At 38.0% G+C, this 23,227-nt stretch overlaps 2 protein-coding genes across 7 annotated transcripts; one reads left to right on the top strand and one right to left on the bottom strand.

The window, feature by feature from the left end:
* Positions 1-8,778: 8,778 nt before the first annotated feature.
* On the bottom strand, positions 8,779-17,119 carry LOC110708215 (kinesin-like protein KIN-7E). Of its 6 annotated transcripts, XM_021886305.1 has the most exons (15): positions 16,753-17,114; positions 15,993-16,212; positions 15,716-15,850; positions 15,540-15,640; positions 15,350-15,463; positions 15,087-15,168; positions 14,937-15,004; positions 14,724-14,789; positions 14,489-14,616; positions 13,625-13,958; positions 12,440-12,535; positions 11,227-12,345; positions 10,927-11,082; positions 10,428-10,747; positions 8,779-9,232 (listed from the first exon to the last, which is right to left on the bottom strand). In XM_021886305.1, exons 2-15 carry the CDS (start codon positions 16,201-16,203, stop codon positions 8,890-8,892), a joined length of 3,273 nt encoding a protein of 1,090 aa, XP_021741997.1. In that variant the 5' UTR covers positions 16,204-16,212; positions 16,753-17,114; the 3' UTR covers positions 8,779-8,889. The 6 variants fall into 6 exon arrangements, with proteins under 6 accessions (XP_021741997.1, XP_021741994.1, XP_021741992.1 ...); XM_021886302.1 differs by having other exon boundaries at positions 10,927-12,345; positions 14,970-15,004; positions 16,753-17,119; XM_021886300.1 differs by having other exon boundaries at positions 10,927-12,345; positions 16,753-17,116.
* Positions 17,120-18,478: 1,359 nt separating this feature from the next.
* LOC110708214 (probable serine protease EDA2) lies at positions 18,479-23,221 on the top strand. Its single transcript, XM_021886299.1, is given in 15 exon segments — positions 18,479-18,741; positions 18,827-18,952; positions 19,045-19,200; positions 19,403-19,585; positions 19,706-19,822; positions 19,952-20,005; positions 20,082-20,153; positions 20,342-20,421; positions 20,423-20,530; positions 20,968-21,062; positions 21,344-21,418; positions 22,551-22,598; positions 22,601-22,633; positions 23,030-23,078; positions 23,080-23,221. Coding segments are annotated over 15 exon segments (1,431 nt in total). The 5' UTR covers positions 18,479-18,576; the 3' UTR covers positions 23,150-23,221.
* Positions 23,222-23,227: the final 6 nt, after the last annotated feature.

Raw genomic sequence — 23,227 nt, 5'->3', positions numbered from 1 at the left:
TTATAATGAATCCAACAATACATGATACTACAATAAACTTTTTATGTATATATATATAAGTAAATTAATCAAGTTAAAACTATTATGTGAAGATTAAAAAAAGTCAAAGTGAAACACATATTAAAATCCGAAGAGAATACATTTTAAAATCTGTATAAATAGAAAAACACCATACTCTCTTATTATGGGACAAAAAGAGTATGTGTGCGTGTTTTGTTTTGTTTTGTTTTTTTTTCTTTTTTAGAAAGGGAGTGTGTGCGCTAAAAATGACTTAACTTATCAAATTATTACGGCAATTCAAAAATTGAACTTAAAATCGACCTTGAGTTATGCGGGTAATTGCATCTTGCAATAGTGCCTTGTTTCATGATATTTGAGCAAACGTGAGGGTTTCAAATTCCAAAGTGTTTTCCTTTTAAAATGGTCATGAGTTCACGACTCATGATGTTAAAAAAACCAAATGGTAGGGCAGGTAAGTAAATCATTTACATACTCATTCATCACAACAATAAATTCGCATACTCCGTATTGTTTGTTACGTGTTAGTAACTTTTCTGGAGCATCTATATGGAATTACAAATTGACATTTGTGAATCATATGATATAAAGTTCGCTTTTTGTTTTTGTTTTTTGTTTTTTTTTTTTTTTATAAGAGCTTAAACAAAACAAGGTACAAGATTAAAAGAGGATCGATAAACTAGAGTTTGCAGTTGTACCAAGAATGTGAGCCTTGTCCACTACCACCCGATCCACCTTGAGAATGGCACACCACTCAAAACTACTGCTTAAGTGGCGAATACGAGCAAGTGTCCAATGAACAGTGAAATCCGAATCTTGGTTTCTCTGAAGGCAACGAACAACTGCAACATAGTCTGTATAAATTGTAACTGCACGAAGAGACCTTATAAGTGCCCATTGCAAACCTCCGAGACATGCATTCAACTCCGCATGCAGAGCAGACTGAGCTAGCCCAGAAGAAGCCCCACCAAGCCAGTCTTAGCTTGTTCCTCACACTCCTCGAGTTGTGGACACCAACCCATTCCCAATCTGTGTGTACGTTTATTCCACGATCCATCAACCAAAATAACCGTTTGCGGTATCAGTCCTCGGATTCTGTGTCCTGCAAAAAAGCACGTAAAAACCCCGGAGGGTAATCACTTACCAATTCAGGAGGGTGCAAAGCACGAAGATCCCCTGCCTTCTTAGTAGCAAAAATATCCTGCTATCGGATGCCCTCTGATATAATTGCCGGTGTCGACAGATGGTTAGGATCTGCCGGGTTAAAGACCCTATGGTTACGTGATATCCACAACTCCCAAAGAGTTGCGATGAAAAAGGTCGTTCTATGACCATAAAACCCATCCTGGCTTAAAAATAGCCGAATAAAGTACATAATCCAATTGATGAAGGATTGATCTGCATTAGCTTCTGAGTGGATACGTAAAATCCCACCCCCTCCATGCATCTCGTGCAGAACTGCAAAATCTGAACAAGTGTTGTAAATCTTCCACCTGTGTCCCACAAAGGTCACAGTGGATAGTAAAAGCCAGCCCCCGTCTTCCTAAATTAGCTTTTTTTGCGATTCCATTATGGAGAATCTTCCACATAAAGTGTTTCCACTTGGGCATGACGTTGAGGGACTAGAAAATCCTACACAAGCTTGAGATGACGTCTAATGAAACTGTGGCCCCGTTTTGTTTGAAGAAAGTGTACCCCGTCTTAACGGTAAAATCGCCCGACTTATGGTATCTCCGGTACAAATAATCCTCTGAGTCACCACCAGGAAACTTCATACTTGCAATAAGTGTGGCATCCGTGTGGACGTACGTTGAGTTCAGACGGGCAAGGTTCCACTCAGAACCAGATGGGCAGATGAAGTGACTTATCTTCCAGTCCTTAGCCTGACGCAAAGTAACCGTAGATTTATATTCTCGCACTCTGCCATCCATCCATCTATCCTTCCCTGATACTATAGATGTTCCATTTCCTACCTTCCACCCACAACCTTTAATGAGAGTTTTCCCCGCCCTGATAAGGCCCCTCAATCCCCAAGAGTAATTCCTACCCCGATACCAAACGTCCACACCTAGATTCAATGGGCTTTGGAACCAGGCTGCACACACCTTGGCAAGCAAGAGCTGAGGGTTATGAAATAAACGTCAAACCTGTTTCATAAGTAAAGCTGAGTTAAACGACCCGAGATGTTCCATTTCCTACCTTCCACTCACAACCTTTAATGAGAGTTTCCCCGCCCTGATAAGGCCCCTCAATCCCCAAGAGTAATTCCTACCCCGATACCAAACGTCCACACCTAGATTCAATGGGATTTGGAACCAGGCTGCACACACCTTGGCAAGCAAGAGCTGAGGGTTATGAAATAAACGCCAAACCTGTTTCATAAGTAAAGCTGAGTTAAACGACCCTAGACTTCGAATTCCTAGCCCACCCATACCCTTAGGCATGCACACCTTATCTTAACTCACCCTGTGAATCCCCCTAGTCTCCCTATTTGACCAAAGGAAAGCCGCAAGAATAGAGTCCACCTTATTCGCAATGCCACTCGGCACCTCAAAGCAGCTGAGGACATGAGAGGCAATTGCAATGAGCACAGAGTTGATCAAGATCAATTTATGTGACTGAGACAGACTGATCGAATTTTAACTCGCCAACTTTTTAGCAATGTTATTGATGATGAACTGAAAGGAGGCAGATTTGTGACCGATCAAGTCAATAGGGATGATGCGAATCGGTCGACTTTGTCCATGCCCAAAATACATCTGAACGCAGTTTGCAAGGACTACGAAGTATTAGGGCTGACTTTAAAGTGTGACTTGGCCAGATTAATTTGTTGGCCCGAAAAATTTTCCTTTATGATATCAACAATAAGAGCTTATAACACCTGAACAACCTAATTGCAATGTTTTAGATTTTTATAAAACTTAAAATAAAGTTTTTTCATTGTAGGCCAATTTTGTTACGATTAAAACAAATATACACATCCAGGTGCACCGTGCACCCAACTAAATATTTTTTATGATTAATTGAAAAATAACCATTAAAATAAAAATAAAATACTCATGGGTAAACCATTCACCCAATTGTATGTAACCATCTTTCTTATTTTTATACCTAAACCAAAGACATCACTCAAATTTAATCATGTGAAGTTGTAATTTTTTGGAGAACAAGAAACAATAGACAATACACCGTACTACATATTGATATAATTTATATACATATTTGATGTGAATTTAATAATAAAGTTTTGAATAGAGTGTAAATTAAGTGTTAAAATTGTATCCGTATACAATTTGTAATAGAAGACTTTACATTAAACTATTCACTGAGTTTTTAAAAAATGCTTATTTTTCAATCATGTATTTTATTTATTTGTAATGCGTCGTTTAATAAACTTGTATTCTTGTAGAGAGGTAACCCAGCCAAAACCCCAACCACCTAATAAAATTCGGCCACCCACCCAACCAGCCTGGCAGCATTCTCCCTCGCCGGACCGCCGACCCTCCCCTACCACTGGTGTCGCCCCTCCTACACCTTCCCTCTAAACCACCATCCCCCTCCTCGAAACCCTCACGCAACCACCAAAAAAACCCCTCCACCACTTTGAAAACCTTCAACCACCACTCCCCTTACCCCGAAACCCTAGCTGCTAGGGTTCGATAGTGAGGAAGGGGTTGTTGGGGATTTTTTTTTATGGGGGGGGGGAGGAGGGGTTTCAAGGGAGTTTTGATTCTTTTGAATGACGGGAGGGATTTAAAGGGATTTTTTTTTATTATGGAAGTAGAGAACTGGAAAAAAAAAAGGAGGGGATTAGTGGTGGGGGTGGGTCGCAACACTGGTGCCGGGGATTGGGGGAAACCAGCGCAACTTTGGGGCAGGGTAGGGAGAGGTAGGCGCTGCCAGCCGTTGATAGGTGGTGGTGGTGGTTAGGGTGGTCCGATAGGAAGGATAAGGGGTTTTCTCTTCTTTTTTTTTGATTTTTTTTTTATTGATTACAGCTTGACACGGGGCATATAACTTGTTATAACAAATCATTGATTTTCATTGATCGATTTAGAATTGAAGAAAGTAAACAGCTCAAAGTTAGAATTATTCCAAAATAATCCAAAATTGAGATTATTAAAAAAAAATAAAGCAAAGTTGAGAATATTAATATCAGTTTTTCCTATTAAAAAAAAGGGGGGGGGGGGGAATGCTATTAGCAATTGTTGTATTGACCTTTAGGGTAAAAAACTAAAAACATCTTATGATAGACTAAGGTCAAACTTATAAAAAGGATTGGAAAATGCTAACGATTTTGTGAACAAAAAATCCAAAAAGTGTTCTTAAAGCAAGATAAAAAAATTTAATAATAATAATAATAGTGGAAAGAAACTAAAAGTTGAAAGAATAGACAATAAATAAACATTTATTACACCAATTTACTCGTAAATTGTCGATAAATTTCCAACTTAATACTATAAAAAGGAAAGGATATTAAATGCTTATATACAGCCTAAGGGTTGCATATAACATTACCCTAAGAGCATCAACACTCGTGGTATGATTTTATACCACGGTGTAAATATTCATCCAAAATATGATAATTTTTACTACAATGGTGGTGTAAAAGTATACCATGGAATGGTTTATACCATTCCATGGTAAACATTTGCTATGGTCCCCGTGTAACATAAACCAACCAGGTCACGCCATGTGTCTTAGTTATCATGTATCTTTTATAATTTTTTTTTTTTCAATTGCATTTACAAAAAAAATTATAAAGTAAATAATTATGAAAAAAATTATAAAGTCAATAATTATGAAAAAATTACCATTGTTCATAATTTTTCAACACCTACACATCGACACCCATGTTGATATAGTTTTATATATTTTATAGAATTCGCTTTTTACTACCTAAATTACTTATTTTATTTAATTAACATTACAAACATTAATTAGTTATTTCCAATAATAAAATAAAATATCATTATAATTAAATTAATTGTATAATTAATACATATAGGAGAAAGAAAGTGTGGTGGTAAACTTTTTTATACCATGGGTGGGGTGATTTTAGGAGAAGTACAGTATATTGTGGATTTGTGGTATAAATAATGTGGAGGAGTGAGAAAATAATAAAGAGAGAAGGATGATATAAATTTTTATAACATGAATGATGATGGTATAATGGTGACCAAGACCATTGCGTTTATGAACAAGGTTGCTATGCTGGATGATCCTCAGTGTGAGCTGTTGTTACTTAGGGCATGTATTGGAGTTTCTAAACTCTACTTTTCCTTGCGTACTTGTCCTCCAGGTGCATTTGAGGCGGCTCAACGCATTTTCGACGAGGCTCTTCGATCTTCCTTAGAGCGTATTGTTACTGCTTCGGGGCCCGGGTTTGGTGATTGGCAGTGGCGGCTTGCCACCTTACCATTTGCGTTTGGAGGGCTTGGTGTTTACTCCGCAGGTGATGTTCGTCACTATGCTTTTCTTGCTTCTCGGTTGTAGTCTGCTGGGTTGCAGACGCAGCTTCTGCGTCGTACTGGTATTGTGGGTCTTGGTCAAGCTTTTGAGGATGCGTTGAGTTTGTTTACTGGAACGGTTGAGTATGACATTTTAGGTAATCCTTATGAGGTCGCTGCCCCTAAACTCATGAAGAAATTGGCAGATATATATTTCACAAAGGTTACCGCTTCGGCAGAATCCACCTTTTCTTTGTCTCCTCTGCAGTCGGCATTATGGAAGTCACAGCAGGGTGATCACACCTCTGCTTGGCTTCGGGCAGTCCCTATTTCTGGATTGGGTCAGACGATGAACACTAAGACATACCGATGTGTGCTGTGTTATCGGATGGGTGTTCCATTGTTCTCTGTCTCGACACCGTGCTCTGCTTGCTCTCTGGTTTTTACTGGGGATGTATTCGGTGACCATGCGGTGTCGTGTGCGGGCATTGTTGGTATTAAACATCGGCACAATGTTGTTCGGGATACATTTGTTGATATTTGCTACAGATCTGGGATTTCAGCAAGAAAGGAAGTTGACATATGATTGTCTGGAGGGAATGACGGGGCCCTCAGACCTGCTGATGTATTACTTTATTCATGGGATCGTGGTCGAGATGTATGTGTCGACTTCACAGGGTCTTCTCCTTTGACACAGACAGGGCTATCTGACTTTGTTCTGGGACGGGTTGTGGCTGATGCGGCTCATCGGAAGCGGGTTAAGTATGAAGCTCGTTGTCTGGCGATTGGATATGGTTTCATTTCCTTCTCCTTTTCTTCGCTTGGGGAATTAGAGAAGGAGGTTGTTGCGTTGCTGAAGCGGATTCAAAGTTTCTCAATGACGCAAGACATTGGGGCTCGTGTTGCAGCTCACATATTCACTAGGGTAGGCTTTGCTATAGCTAGAGGAGTGGGGGCTCAGATTGTATCTCGGCTTCCCACTAATTTATTGTAGGTTGTATGACTTTTGTTTTTGAGATAATAATAATAATAATAATAATAATAATAACAATAACAATAACAATAACAATAACAATAACAATAACAATAACAATAACAATAACAATAAACAATAACAATAACAATAACAATAACAATAACAATAACAATAACAATAACAATAACAATAACAATAACAATAACAATAACAATAACAATAACAATAACAATAAAACAATAACAATAAAAAATAACAATAACAATAACAATAACAATAAAAAACAATAACAATAACAATAACAATAACAATAACAATAACAATAACAATAACAATAACAATAATCCCTCCGTTACGAGTTACTCGCAACAAAGGGAGGAATTGCGGACTCCTAGGCGAAATATCTTAAGTGTGGTTATTGGAAAATAAGGGATGTGCTTAGTATTAATCCAATAAAAAAAAATTTAAAAAAAAACCCTAAACAACAAGCACCACAACCACGAAACCACCACCACCTAGCAAAACCACAACCACGAAAACACCACCAGTCAGCGCGCCACCAACAAAACCCAGCACCACCACCACCTGCGAACCCTTTGCGAAGCCGCCGAACCCACTACAACCCACCACCACCCACCCCGAAACCAACAACCCACGAACCTAGAGCCACAACCCCGAAACCCACCACCACGAACCCAGACCCACAACCGCCGAACCCACTACAACCCACCACCACCCACCCCGAAACCCATAACCCACGAACCCAGACCCACAACCCCGAAACCCACCATCACGAGACCACCCACGAATTCAAACCCAGAAATTCAAACCCACGAAACCACTCACGAAATTCAAACCCAGCACCACCAAAACTTGAAATTCGAAACCAGAAATTCAACCCACCAAACCCTGAAATTCGACCCACCAAGCACCAAATCCAGAAATTCGACCCACCAAATGCACAACGAACTCAGAAAAAGTCAGATCTAGAAAAGGAAGAGAGAGAAAACAAAGGTGTCGATAAGGAAGAAGACGACGGCGGCGATTTTCGGCGTTAGGAACGATCGGTGGTGGTGGTGATTGTTGCAAATGAAGGTGATGGTGGTGGTGGTGGTGATGATGAAAATTTAGATGGGAGGTGATTAAATCAATGTTAGGGTTTAAATTAATAAGATAAAATCAGTATTTTAATTAGGGTGTTTAGGAAAAAAAGTAAGGGTAATGTTGTAATATCACACAAAAAAACTTACCATAAAAGAAAAGAAATAAGTTTGTTGCAAGTAATGTGTACCAGCCATTTTTAGTAATTATTGCGAGTAATTCGTAACGGAGGGAGTAATAATAATAATAATAATGGAGTCTGACATTTTGAGTAATTCTAGTGAGGTCGCTGCCCCTAAACTCATGAAGAAATTGGCAGATATATATTTCACAAAGGTTACCGCTTCTGCAGAATCTGCTTATTCTTTAACTCCTCGACAATCAACATTATGGAAATCACAGCAGGGTGATCACACCTCTACTCGGGCGGTTCCTATTTCAGGGTTGGGTCAGACGATGAACGCCAAGACTTATCGCTGTGTGTTGTCCTATCGGTTGGGTGTTCCATTATTCTCTATCTCGACGTTGGACTCTGCTTGTTCGAGGGTTTTTGCTGGAGATATTTTCGGTGATCACGCGGTGTCTTGTGCTGGTATTGTGGGTATTAAACATCGGCATAATGTTGTTCGGGATACCCTTGTTGATGTTTGCTATCGTTCTGGGATTTCAGCGAGAAAAGAGGTTGCCATTGGGTTGGCCGGAGGGAACGACGAGGCCCTCAGACCCGCGGATGTGTTACTTTATTCATGGGATCGTGGTCGCGATGTCTGTGTTGATTTGACAGGGTCTTCTCCTTTGACACGGTCAGGGCTATCTGACTTCATTCCTGGGCGGGCTGATGCAGCTCATCGGAAGCGGGTTAAGTATGAAGCTCGATGTCAGGTGATTGGTTATGGTTTCATTCCCTTCTCCTTTTCTTCGCTTGGGGAATTAGAGAAAGAGGTTGTTGCGTTACTGAAGTGGATTCAGAGGTTCTCGACGACGCAAGACATTAGGGCTCGTGCTACAGCTCATATCTTCACTAGGGTAGGATTTGCAATAGCTAGAGGAGTGGGGGCCCAGAATGTATCTCGGCTTCCCACTAATTTATTGTAGGTTGTATGACTTTTGTTTTTGAGATAATAATAATAATAATAATAATAATAATAATAATAATAATAATAATAATAATAATAGTATTAGGGTGAGCATTTCAAAAGATGCTCTGGCAGCAAATGGCAAACCGCAAATGCCTTGGGAATAATTTTACAAAAGCTTGTGATTACTCAACACCAAAATGTACATGTCTGCGATACAAAGGACATGTCTAAGTTTAGTTATTTACAATTACCTAGAGAAGTATTATCAATGATTGCCATCCATAAAAGTGTTCTTACAAGGGACGGCTAAGATTTTGCTACTAAATGATTTCCTCCGCACCTGGGTTGTCGACAAGTTAAGGCCAAAAACTTCCTTAGGCACCTGGGGTTCATTCAACCGAACCAGTTTAGCTACAATTTTGGCACTTTCCAAGATATGGTCCATATCTACGGTATTGGCCCAAAGGAGATGTGCAAGTTGTGAGCTCCGCCTTTTGCTATCCAAATTGATGCCCCATCTCACATACAGATCCATTCTCTCTTGGCTAGAGAACCTTCGCTTCATTAGCTTGGTCAACATTTTCCTCTCTTTGTGGAGAGACCGTCTACTGCTTCAAAACAACAGTGTTAACTTATCATTCCAAATTCTCCCTTTTAACCCCTTCCCCTAGGCCCTAACACACACACACAGAAAATGAGCCCACTTTTTCTAGAAATAGGCTAGCAGTGAGACTTCAAAGTGGTTTTAAGCTTTACAAGATCTCACAAATCATGTTTGGCCAAACAACATGCATTATTAATCAACAATTTCCTAATATAAGCAGGCCACACAAATGGAAAGAAAATTTGCTATGATTCCTGCGCAAATTTGGCGGTGAAGGCGTCTACACAATGCTCACTGTGCATGCAATAAACTTATAAACACTAAACCTAAACCAAATGAATCCTGCGCAAATTTGGTGGTGAAGGCGTCTACACAATGCTCACCATGCATGCAATAAACTTATAAACATCAAACCTAAACCAAAGAGCATGAAGACTAACTCCAATAAACATAATAGCTATAACTAAGATGATGTTATGTTCATTGGAGTTCATGTTCTTTTATTTTACTCTTCATGTGTTTTGGTTTTACCCTTGATGTTCATCGGATGTATAGTGTGTGCGTTTTGCATACGCCTTGACCATCCCTACTAATCCATATTGTTTTTAATTGATCACAACCATTGACATCAATCAATTAATCAATCAAAGTCTTAATCCCATAAGTAGGGTCAGCACAGCCATTGACATCAATCAATTAATCAATCAAAGTCTTAATCTCATAAGTAGGGTCAGCACAGCTTTTGAGATAATTCACATAAATAAGGTAGAATGGCATCATTTCCAAATTACCATTTAATGTCACCTACTTTCTCATCCTATAAGTAATGCTACTCTCACCGTTTTTAAATACTTGCTCCACTTTTCATTTTCAGTCTTTTTAAAATACTTGCTCCATTTCCTTATTTCGAAAACTTTTACAATATTTAATTTATTTCTCACCCAGTGAACACAACATAAATCATATTTTATTAATTTCTTATTCTCTCTTCTCCCATTCTCTCATATACTTTTGGTTTTTACAATTATTCTTCCACCAACCCCACTCCGCGCATAGGAAATGAAACAAGTATTTAAAAATGGACGGAGTATAATAGTGTATTAGTTTTAATACGGAGTATAGAAAGTAATGCAAGTTAAGAATTGGAACCTCAGACATGGATTCCTGAGCTCAAAGCACGGAATTTTGGATTGTCATACCTTGAACCAGGTGTCAGTTGGCGACCATCTAAGACAATAGAATTGCCCCAAGAAAATGCATTGTTTATGCACGAGAGCCTTCGACGTTCTACTTCCATGTAAATTGTGTCTGCCTGATCACCCTTTATAAAAAGAAGGAAAAAAGATGTTCTGTGTACTAATAAAATGTTGCAGGAATCCCAGAGATCAATTATCTCCCTCTGTAGTCTCTTAACATCTGCAGACCAAAGAGAACTATCACACAAATCATCTTTAGGATTCAAGCCAGAATCTTTCATGTTTTTTATAGAGTTATTTGCCTTCTGAAAAGTATCCTCCACCTGAAACAGATATAATCGGTTCAGAGAAAAATTGTGAAAATAGAAGGTACAGCTAGAAAGTAAACTGCAGATCAATTTCCACGATAGACACCACACACCAGTATACCACCAATATTTCAAACGATCACTAATGAAATACAGATTGAGCACAAGAGAGGAGGTAAAATCTGAAATATTACCTGCAATTTTTGAAGTTGAACTTGATCCATAGACTTGCCCCTGGTAACTTCTTTTTTGATTGAAACAGATGTATGGTTCTCAGTTTTATCCATGTGATTGGATACATTAACATCTGCAACTTGAGTTTCATCAAGACCCACATCTCCAATAGAAATCTGAGGTAATTTATAGTCATTATTATTATTCAGTGCAGAAAGCTTCCCGTTGCTATCATCGAGTGTGAAAACCTCTCCATCTCCACTCTCATATTTTATCTTATACTTGACATCGACTAGTGATGATGGAGATGAGATACTTACATCATTGGATAGAGAACTATTCTCTACACCATTCAAATTCTGAATTTTAGGCACACCATTCATTAGCTGTCTGCCAGGTTCTTCATAATCCTGACGAGAAGACGAATTCATGTTATCCAATTCACTGTGTTCTTTTGGCTCCTTGTCTGTGCAACTATCATTCACACAACCCAATAAAAATAATGATTTTCTTTCCTCTTCTGGAGCCCATATATTGCCAAGTACATTTTCAGATACTATGCAATGAACTTCCTTGCAGTGTTTTTCCAAATTATTATCAATTTGTTCCCCAACTGCCTCCGAAGCTTGTTGTGGATTAATGTCATCATAGTAGGAGGTTGTCTCTGCAATTCTCTCAGAGTCGTGGTACTGATAAATTTCATAGGAGTTGGGGGTTGTCTCTGCAGTTCCCTCAGAGAGGTGGTACTGATCAAATTCATAGGAGTTAAGGGTTTTCTCTGCAGTCTCCACAGACCCGTGGTACTGCTCAAAGTCACAGGAGTTGGGGGTTTTCTCCGCAATTCCCTCAGCAACATGGTACTGATCAAATTCATAGGAGTTGGGGGTTTTCTCTCCATTTTTTTCAGAAACTTGGTACGGATCAAATTCGACAAAGTTGGGGAATTGGGATTCATTTCCAACAGAAACATGCTGGAGACATAGTTCAAAAGTATTAGACGCTTCCTCTCCAATTTCCTCAGTCATGTGGTGCAGATCAATTTCAAAGGAGTTTGGTGCTCGGCCCCCTGTTTCCTCAGATACTCTGTTTTGATCAGCTTCTGGAAAGTCATTTGTTTGTTCTTCAAATCCTTTGGGAACTCGAGGATGGTCATTTCCACTGACAATAGTAGTCTGGATATGCATGGCCAGGGAGGCATCAAAAGGTTTCTCAATAAAAACCCCTTCAAACGAGCTGCTTGGGGAGTTGTTTTCATCAATATCAGAAACTGAATAGTTTTCATCATAACTAAGTCTACTCTGTCTATCTGGAGACTCAAGGGGGTTGAAAGTCAGAGAATGAGCACTTAAGGAGTTATGATCCACCATAGTAGTCGTAAAGGAAGAGGAGTGTTCTGAAGCTTGTCGAACATGCAGCTTAGGGTAAGAAGAATCTTCCTCCTGCATGAAAATAAAAAGACTAAGCAAACAAAGAAAAAAGTTTTTATCCTGTTTGATGATATCTTCGGAGTTTATAAACTGCAAATTCTCTTACAAATGGTCTTCGTTCTCTAATCCCCTGCTGCAAGTTTTGAATCTGTGATAGAGCAAGGTCCAGCTGCACAGTCAGCTCTTTCACTCTTCTCTCTAACTAAATTACAGAAAGAAAACAAAATCAGTTAATGAACATTGGACAATAGATCAGATGGGTTAATCCTAGGAGAATAATATAGGTCCCAAGTCACTGCTATGAGACACCAGAGGCTAGGATTTAGTGAGATACATCAACACATGTTGCACACATGGATGTAACTTAGCACAAGCACCATGTATAATTTGAAATGAAATTTACAGATACCTATGGCCAGTCCATTAAAAAGTTTTCCCCTAGCAATGCAAGTAAGATGCTCAAATATTCACCATATATTAGGATAAAATAAATAAGAAAGCCTAAAATTTACATCAGAGAGCTTAAAAGTTAAAACTAACTTGATCTAAACAGCAAACCATTATTCTGACTTGTGTGATACTGGGATAAAGACAGGCCTGTGGATTTGCATGGTGGGGATCATGGAGACTGGATAGAGGCAGTGATTAGGGGGAGTGGAGAGATGGAAGCTCCAGATGTGGGCGGTTGTGAGAGGAATAAGTAGTCAATAGGGTGGTTGTAGTAATATATATAAATGTTTTTTTTTTTTAATCTCTTATAAACGGAATAATTTATCAAAATTAATTGGCCATAAATGTCAGCAAGTCCTTGCCTATGTGGTCAAAAAATTTAATGTCAGATGGGAGTTTTCATGTTCAAGACTCACAAACTCCAACTCCTATGAAGAGTTAGAAAAAAGAGTTATCAACCAATTGTTTTTGACACATAGAAAGCCACAGAGGGTAAATGACGTAGATGAGAATCTGAGATTTAATTCTCATGTCTTGCATACCACCCTCTAAGACTTTAACCAACTAAGCTAGCTGGCATATATAGATGATAGCAATTGTTGTGTCAAGATATATAATATGCAAAAATGTTGTGGTACTATGTCATAGTCAAGTGCATGGCACCACATGGTGAATAATTGTGGAAGGTAACACTGGTACTCAAACATGCTTATAACGTGAGTGCATTGTTCACAGATTTCTGTTTGGCTCCTACCGCTAACACAGTTCATATCCAATGTCTTAAAACAGAACAAAATAATATTTTTGCTCTCTTGCGTGGCTGGATCATTAAAAAAAATACCTCATCTATTTTATAGTCTTTTTCTCTTAACTGGTCAGTAGCATCAGATCTGGTAGAGGGGCTTGCATTCCTTAACTCACCCTCAAGTCTCACCAGTTCTCTTTGCAAGTGCTTCATCAAGGCTTTGTCAGACATGACAACATTGACACGTGCATCAGTAGTAACTTCTTTTGCACAACTTGCAAAAAGGAGTGTGTTTCTTGATTGTTCAACATAACTACGTGCAGGACTCATGGTACATATGAGGGCAGTTCTAGCATTGCCTCCCAGAGAGGATTGCAGAATGCGGGTGAGCTTAGAGTCTCGGTAAGGAATATGACCAGTTTGTCCCTTGCTGTACATGAAGTATACGATGTATATCAGTAACACACTTGTAATCATATATTGACTGACTCTCGCCTTGTTCAAGTAAAGAAAAAATCATAAAGGACACTATAGTGGAAGTATTATGAGACCTACCATGCACCATAATAGCAACAAAGAGCAGAAAAAAAAAAAAAAAAAAAAAAACGTAGTAGTTAAACTAGTAGCAGAAGAAACGCAACAGGATAGAGAGAACAAAATGTGGAAATGCTCTAAGCCAAGAAATATGTGCAATCCGACCTTTAACAGTTAAGGCAAAGTGGAAAACAATAGATTCTACTCTTTTAATGTTGTCTGAAGGGAATCATCAGTGAAAAAACTTGTAAAATTGGGGTTTTCAATTGCCACTTGACAGAAAAATATGAGATGGGATGTTAAGAACTGTACACAAGAGCACAGGGTGAACATCACTAGTAAATAAACACAAGAGAAAAAAAACAATAAGAGCAGAAACAGCAATCTGCAAAGTAAACCAGAATAGCTCTAAGAAGTAGATAAAACCACCTCAGTTTGCGAATAACTGTTCCCAATGTTAACAAACTACGATTTATGTGTGATCCTTCCTTTAACCTTGATCCAGCAGATAACGCTTGTGATGCACGTTCACTTCCCGCAAGATCAACAAAATTCTGCAGACAGGTAAAAGAGCATCAAAAGAGAGGCATTATCTATTATCACTGCATAGAAGCTACCGCCCCTACCATGTGTTTAATTGGTTCAACATATCAAATCTTACCAAAGTAGCTGCAAGGGTGCTACAATTGTTCTTGCCTAAAAACTCACGATTAGAACTTTCAATTGTCTGCAAAAACCAAGAGTGATTGATCAAATGAGATTAGCTTGAAAATTTGTTCCTCTTTCATTCACCCTAATCAGTAAGTTTAGGAGCCAATAACATTTTGTCAGTCACTGAGTCATTTTCTAGTCCTTATTTTGATGAAAAACATACCAATCTGAGAATTTGGTGAGATCGCGAGCTTACTTCATTCAGAAAAGTTTCTCCTATCTGTCTTTGTGCTGCAAATATAAAAGAAGGTGCTTATATAGTCTCCAATATTCAATGAAAACACATGTTATTTTGGACATCAAATTTTTGTACCTTCACACATGGCAAGAAGTTCTTTGAAGTGGCTCCAGTCATGCAGAACCTCTTCCGTAAGTTTTTCAACCACCGTACCTCTCTGCAAGGGAAAATGCGACAAATTGCAAACCCGAATAATGAAGAGGGAGGTCTCATCCAGTCAATATACTATTTTATTTGAAGTAATAAATATATATATATATATATATATATATACATATATATATATATATATATATATATATATATATATATTATAGTCCGATAAAAAGAAATATCACCTCTGGGTCATCCAAAAGGCGAAGGGGACTGTTATCTGCTGTGAGGAGGTCCCTAACTGATTCATTGTAAATCTCCATAGCAGAGAACCTCAAGTGGAAGTCTCTTTCTTTGTGCTACAAGGATACAGGCATCTTTAAGTGGAGAGTTGAAATTGGGTAAAGGCAGCTTAAAAAGCAGTGGTGATTTCACCTTGTATATGTAGTTAAATATGTCCTCCATAGTATATTCTGTTATCCCAGACATGGTAAATGTTTTACCACTGCTTGTTTGACCATATGCAAAAACACTTGCTGCAAAAACAGGATTGGTAAACAACAAGCTTTACAAGAAGAGAAGCTGACAAATGCGTAAGATGATGAGCTCACAGTTGATGCCACTGAGAGCTGAAAGAACAACTGCTTTTGCTCCTTCCTCGTACACCTGCCTTGTGGAGGAATCAGACCTGAACACCCTATCTAAATCAAAAGCAATTGCCAGTATAAGGATGATGAGCAGAGCATCTGTAGACCGTATATCCACATAAAACGATTGATGAGCATAATGAAAACACTTATCAACTTCAATAGCCTAATATATGGAATTAATATACTAGTATAAAAAATAGAAGGCTGGCAGAAAGCAGGATTGATGAAATATGAATACCAAATGTAAAGGAATTTGGATAGAGTGATCGCTCAGGAGATAAGTTGTTGTTGTTGTAAACAATAGTGGTATGATCGATGCATTCCCAATCCAGTGGCTCGTTCCTACAAGTTTCCTTGTGATTCAAAGGACGCAAACGAACGGACACCAAGATCCTCTCCTCGGCGGGGTCGGGGCAGCTGGAGGCTTGTTCAGCATCAGCACTAGCCATCCTATCAGTCTGTAAACATGTAATCAACACTCTAAATTAACAATGTAGTACTAGTCCAAACTCAATTATCACCTCCCACAGTCCACAGATCGATCATAGTTGATTCCTTCCCCCCTTTTTAGTTTGTAATTCCCAAAGCATAACCCTATATATATATATATATATATAATACTTTTGTCTGTCTATAAACCATTAAAAAAATAAAAATGGCATATGGTCTGCTGTGTACTAGCGCAACACATGGGGCAGGGCCACGGCTACGGCCACCCTTCTTTTTTAGCTTTTACACCTTGATCATCTTGTCGTTTCACAAAGTTTTAAAGATAATTAATCTAAACATTTAACAAAGTCTGGGTTATAATATATAAGAATTGAAACAAGTAACGGCGCAACTTTGGAGTTTAGTTGATATCATATACTCTATAAAACAGTAATTATAGGGACTTGGGAGTATCAAGAATTGAAGACAATTAGGTACTGTAATTAGAAGACAAAAACAATACTACTAAGTAGAAGGTACTCCGTATTATTTAGAGCAGAATAAGTTACCTAACTCCACAATATTCTCTCTCCTCCTTGTCGGCATTAATTCATCATCGACTCCAATTCTGGGATCCAAGATCCAATGCTTGCACCGACACTTTTCAAGATACCAAAACCAAATGTGAAGAATGCAGAGAAATCAGAGAAGGTTGTAGCAAAGTGAAAGAAGAGAGAGAGAGAGAGAGAGATTTGCCCTGTTGCTTGAGTTGGTTGGGCGGGTAGAGTGTCACTCCATTCTCTCTCTCTGTCTCACTGTTGCTTCTTAGCTCCTCTGATTTTCATTCATCTTCTCTGTCTCACTTAATATTCACTCATTACGCCGTAGTTTACCGCGCGCTTCTAAATTACAGTATTACCCTGGTTTTAAAATAAATACTCTTTTAAGTATCGGCTTTTGAGGTCTTTGGGTAATTTCCTTACATTCCAAGTCAAAGATTGCCACTTGCCAATAATGCGGTGTTAGAATTTCAAATCTAAATTATTTCCCATCCACAACCCATCCATATAATTTTAGCATAAATGCCTTTAGATTTGGGACCACATTAATTTATTTTTCCCCTTTTATTATGTTTGTTTGACCAGCAAATACTACTAATTTTGATACAAGCACCCATGTGCTTGGTTACTAAACATTATGCATGACTACGGACTATGTATCCTTTTTTTTCTTTTTTTTTTTTTTTTGAAATTTTACAAATTATAACTATTTAAAGTTAGTAATTTGCAAATTGTAGTCATTTAAAAAATAATTGCAAATTGCAGTCTAAAAGTTCTTAAAATTAAATTGTAGATTGCAGCCCAATTTTACTTTTTCATCGGTTTACGTGTCGAAAAATATTCAGTTAAGATTTAAGCAGTCATTTTTAATTCTTAAGGGTCCGAATTGAGATCGAAATTAGCAAAAAAAAATAATGTAAATGTCACGGTGCAGTGGCTAGGTTTTACGGTGGTTTGATTGGGCAGTAGGATGGTTGGTGTTGTTGGGGTGGCTGGGGAATTAGAATGGAAATACCTAGAGAATAATGGAGAATCGACTTCAAAGAATTTGGGGGAATGAAAAGGGAAAAGGGAATGGAAAAATAACCTAACAAACAATAACAAAGAAAATGATAGTAGTTGATAGGGGTGAGCAAACCAGGTATCCGGTCAAAATTTTAGGACCCGGACTTGGAATTGGTTGGAACCGGATCCTAAAATTTGAACTTGAAATTGGAATTAGTTCAACTGGGTCCTAAAATTTAGGAATTGATATTGGAACCACCGGGTACCGGTCCCGGTACGGTTCCGGGTACCCACTTATGTATGTAATTGTTAAAATATAATACAAATTATAATTCTTATTTTAATTAGGTTCATTTTTAGCGTTTAATACTTATATTTATATATGCATAAGCTATTTGTATTTATGTTAGGTATTAATAATACTTTTTTAATTTACAAATTAGATACATTCTACATATTTTTATTATTTAAAATTTTTTTAGTTTAGCATATATTAGGTAAACGGATATCCAACCGGTTCCGGTTCCAAAAAATTGAGAATTGAAATTAGTATTAATTATAACCGAGTCCTTAATTTATTACCCGGAATTGGAACCACCGGGTCCAATTCCGATTCTAGACCCACCGATTCTTAACCGGTTTCGATTCCGGTTTCAATTCTGGGTACCCAAAATTTCTGCTCTACCCTAATAGTTGATTCCATTCTCTTTAATGAATACCCCAACCAAACAGCCCTAGTTTCAGAGGGGGGGGGGGAACGACAAAAACAAGCAAACGATAGAAAACCCTAAAGGAGGAAGATAGGACGACGAAATCGTGGGTTTGAAGATGGAATCGGGCGGAAGAAGATGGATGGCGGTGTTGTTGGTGGTGTTGGGTGAGTTATCTCTGTCATCGTCTTACCTAAACCCCCGTTTGCTGCACGCCGGAAAGAATTACTTGACCACACAAGAGCACTGGTTCAATCAGACCCTTGATCACTTCTCCCCTTATGTATGTATCACTTTAATTATAATTAAGACATAAATTATTGAATGTTTTAATTTAAACACGAAATTGATCATCTTACTAATTGCAGGACCATCGTGAATTCGAGCAGAGGTACTTTGAGTTTCTGGATTACTTCCGTGCCCCAGATGGGCCCATTTTCTTGAAAATTTGTGGTGAATCTTCTTGTAACGGAATTGCCAATGACTATCTAAGCGTGGGTTACTTAAGCTGTTTGTTTGGTATCATATGCCATTCCTAGTTTACTTGCTACACATTTTCATGGGATGTTGTTGCCAATGACTTCAGGTTCTTGCTAAGAAGTTCGGTGCTGCTATCGTTTCCCCTGAGCATCGCTACTATGGAAAAAGCTCTCCCTTTAAATTACATACTACTCAAAATCTTAAATTTCTTTCATCTAAGCAGGCACTTTTTGATTTGGCTGCTTTCCGCCAATTTTATCAGGTGAATTACTCTCTTCGGATTTAGCTATACTCCCTTGTCAATATAAGATCTTCTTACGACTTGGGTGCTTATGTCTCTATTTCTTTTTTCTTTAATATGTTTACCGATCAATCAAAACCTTAATCCCACAAGTGCCCTTGGCTACATGTTTTATTATATGAATGTATCTATATTCATTAATTTTTATTTTCTTTATCTCAAGGAATCCCTGAACCAAAAGTTTAATAGATCAAATGTTGAAAATCCCTGGTTTGTGTTCGGTATCTCCTACTCTGGAGCTCTTAGTGCTTGGTTCCGCCTAAAGTTTCCTCATTTGACTTGTGGAAGTCTTGCAAGTTCTGGTGTGGTTCTTGCTGTATACAACTTTACAGAGTTTGACCAGCAGGTGGGTGATCTTGGTTTGTGTTTCATCAATCTCTGTGTTCACCACTCTCGTTTAGTGGTGCTTGTTTTTCGTGAGGCTGCATAAAGTTATAATTTACTCCCATGTGTGTCTCTACTGCAGATAGGTGCCTCAGCTGGCCCAGAATGTAAATCTGCTTTGCAACAAGTTACACAGCTTGTTGAAGAAGGGTTGACCTCATACCCGAAGGCTCTAAAGTCAGCCTTTGGGGCTTCTGAGGTAAAATCTTGACAATGGATTTAATAAAGCATTTAGGAATTATGTTTTGACTATGTCACATATTTATCACCTGTATTTGGGCTTGTTATGATTGGTTTTATTTAAAGCTTCTCCTTAATCTTCGTGTAGCTAACAATTGATGGGGACTTCCTGTATTTTCTGGCTGATGCTGCGGTTACTGCTGTAAGTTCACTCTAACCTATTGAATATATTTCCCGTCATTCCTTGTTAGTGGCTCACTACTTTCATAATCCCACAGTTTCAGTATGGAAATCCTGACAAGTTGTGCTCTCCTCTTGTTGAAGCAAAGAAAGCGGGTCAAGATTTAGTGGTATGCCCCCCTCATTTCTTTCATCGATGTATATCTGGTGCTCCATCCTTAATATCATCTAAGCTGCTATATTATGTATATCTTTGAGTATCAGGGATGGACTCTGTTCATTTTTAGATGCTTCTTTCTGTTGCATTTCAGTATTATTTCTGTGATTCTGCTATATTAAGCTGGAGTCCTTTATGCAGGGTGCTTATGCCTCATATGTGAAAGACAACTTTGGCTTTAGTGTTGAAACTTATAATCAAGAGCACCTAAAGAACGTTGTTTTCTGGTAGTTCTGATAGATTGTGGTGGTTCCAAGTGTGCAGTGAAGTTGCATATTTCCAGGTAGCACCTGCAAACGATAGCATTCGATCATCTAAAGTCGACACAAGGTTTGCTTTCTTTTTTACCTCCCTCTCTTGCTCTTTCATGTAACTGCATGCTCCATTTTAAAAACTCTTCTTATTCATCTGCTATAAAGCACCAAAATAAAGAAATTATGGACAAAAATGATGTATTAAGGGAACCAGAAGATGATTAGTGAAGAACAAGATGGGTATGACTGAAATAATGCCAACTACAGCCTTGCCTATTTGCGAGAGAAATGGCACTCTCCCAAAGCTACAATTGATAACTTGTCTCAATATTTAACATAAATCCCCTCCTAATGACCTAATCTTCTATTTTATAGAAGTTCTTCCCTACCTACCTAGCTTATTTCCCAAGATACCCATAACTAAATAATAAAGATGCTACCTAAAGTGCTCCTCTCCTTAAATCAGTTCATTGTATCATCAAATTCATCATTTTTGAATGTTTGTATGTACAGATACCATTTGGACCTATGCAAGAATGTCTTTGGAGATGGAGTTTACCCTGAAGTTGATGAGACTAATTTGTACTATGGAGGCACAAAGATAGCTGGTTTGCACTTTCCATTTCCTTTGTCAATGATATAGTTATTACATAGGGCCTCCTCTCTGGATCTGACTTTTCACAGAAATGCTTGTCTGTTATGTAATTTGTAAAGGTTTGTGTTTTGTGCCTCTCATGTGCAAAGAGTTGTGCCTCTCATGTTAGAAGCTTTGGCCTACTTGAAAGAACTCTGGCCTGGATATTGGGAATCTGATTCATAGTAACAGGATAATAGAGAAAGTTTTTGCGTAAATTATATTATTTAAACAGTCTTGCTCTTTCATTGACAGGTACCAAGATAGTATTTACAAATGGCTCACAAGACCCCTGGCGACATGCATCCAAACAGATTTCATCTCCTGACAGTGAGTAGCCTTCACAATACTGCCTTTTTAGATAACTGTATTTGTATTTTTTTTTTCTTTTAAAAAAAAAATGAGCAACAAATTATCCATTCTCTAGAGATACCTGTAGTAAGAGACACTTCCAGCTCTAATATCCGAATTTTATGTTTCAATTTTCTTTTATATATCGAGTAAGCGACTCGCAACACCCTTAATTCAAACACTAAGCTAGTAAAAAACCATGATAAAGAAAGACAAAATTCAACATCTCTAGGGAACCAAAATATTCTAGAATCTTTATTAAACAACATTTGTTAAACGAAAAGAGCGGGATTTTTTTTGTCAAAAACTACCTTATAAAGCCCAAATTTTGTGAGAAACTACCTAATAAAAAATGTTGTAAGAAACTACCTAATAAAATGTAAATGTTGTAAAATACTACCTCTGCCGGAAATCTACCATTGACCTACCTCAAAACACCTCCAAAACCATCGCTTTCACCCTAAAACCAACACAACCTACTTGAAATTGCCTCCACCACGTGAAACCACCCTCCAAACCTCAGAATCACCACCTCTAACCCCAAAAGCCAACATCCCGAATCACAAAACTACGTGACCAACTGGAATATCCTCTAACCACCCCGAAAATATCCTTACTACTTTGAAAACCAACCCCCGTGGTGGTTTTTGGGGTGTTTTGAGATGAGTCAACGCCATAAATAAGATTAACGGTAAAAAACTCGGCCAAAGGTAGTATCTTACAACATTTTATCATTTATTAGGTACTTTATTACAACATTTTTATATTAGGTAGTTTCTCACATAAGTTAGGTTTTATTAGGTGTTTCTGACAAAAAACCCTAAAAAAAAAAAAATATCATTTTTGGTAAGTCATTTTTTGAAACGATGCACCTGACATAGAGTGTTTAAACTTTAGTATAACTTGTATTATAAGTTTTACTCTGTGATAAAACATCTGTAGTGAAATTTGTTTATTGAAAATTGGGCGGTTAATTGGAATATCGTGAATCCTGATATAGGGACCAAGGGAATCACAATCAAAAGTGATGGATATTGGGATAGAGCTTGTTTGCCACCATTTTTTTTGTTTTTGTTTTTTCTACTGATGTATGTGTTGTCACATCTTCCAGTGCCTTCTTATGTTGTCACCTGTCACAATTGCGGCCATGGGACTGACTTGCGGGCTGCCCTCAATCACCATTGAGTATTGAAGGTGTGTACATGTGCACAAATATGCCATGTTTTCAAGTCTTTTTGGAGGCATGGATTCATTATCTAAGAATGATATTTCATATGTAGCTTCGTGTTTGAAGATCTAAAAAGTACGTTAGGGGCTATATGTATGAGTTGGGATTCATTCTAGTATATATGCAAAAGACTGTACAGAAAATGAGGCTGTATTTTGAAAAATTTTCTCACCGAAGTACCTGTTTTTAAAGATACAGGAAAATTGAAAATTAGGTTTCAATCTTCCCTTTCTGAATTGAAAATCTAAACATCAGGAGGAATGATAAGATGTTTTGTTGGATGTGTTGTACTTGAAGCTCTCGCTCTTAATTTTATTATTGGTAGTCTCTTACTCAACACACTCTCAAATGTTTTGACTCAGGTGATGACAAGAAATGTAGCTCTCCTGATGCTGTCAACAAAGTGAGACAAGGTAACAGAGCACATAGATCTTTGGTTGTCTGAGTGCCAAAATACTGCTAGGGGTTGGAGTTCTGTGTAATGAGGGTGCTTATACATCTGGAAACACTTGTATTTAACCTGTCGAATATGTGCTATTTGCTATATAACCGTCCTAAGC

Source organism: Chenopodium quinoa, unplaced genomic scaffold (genome assembly GCF_001683475.1).
Source record: "Chenopodium quinoa cultivar QQ74 unplaced genomic scaffold, ASM168347v1, whole genome shotgun sequence".
In the NCBI taxonomy this organism is placed as follows: Eukaryota; Viridiplantae; Streptophyta; class Magnoliopsida; order Caryophyllales; family Amaranthaceae; genus Chenopodium; species Chenopodium quinoa.
This window is presented reverse-complemented; position numbering and strand designations above follow the sequence as displayed.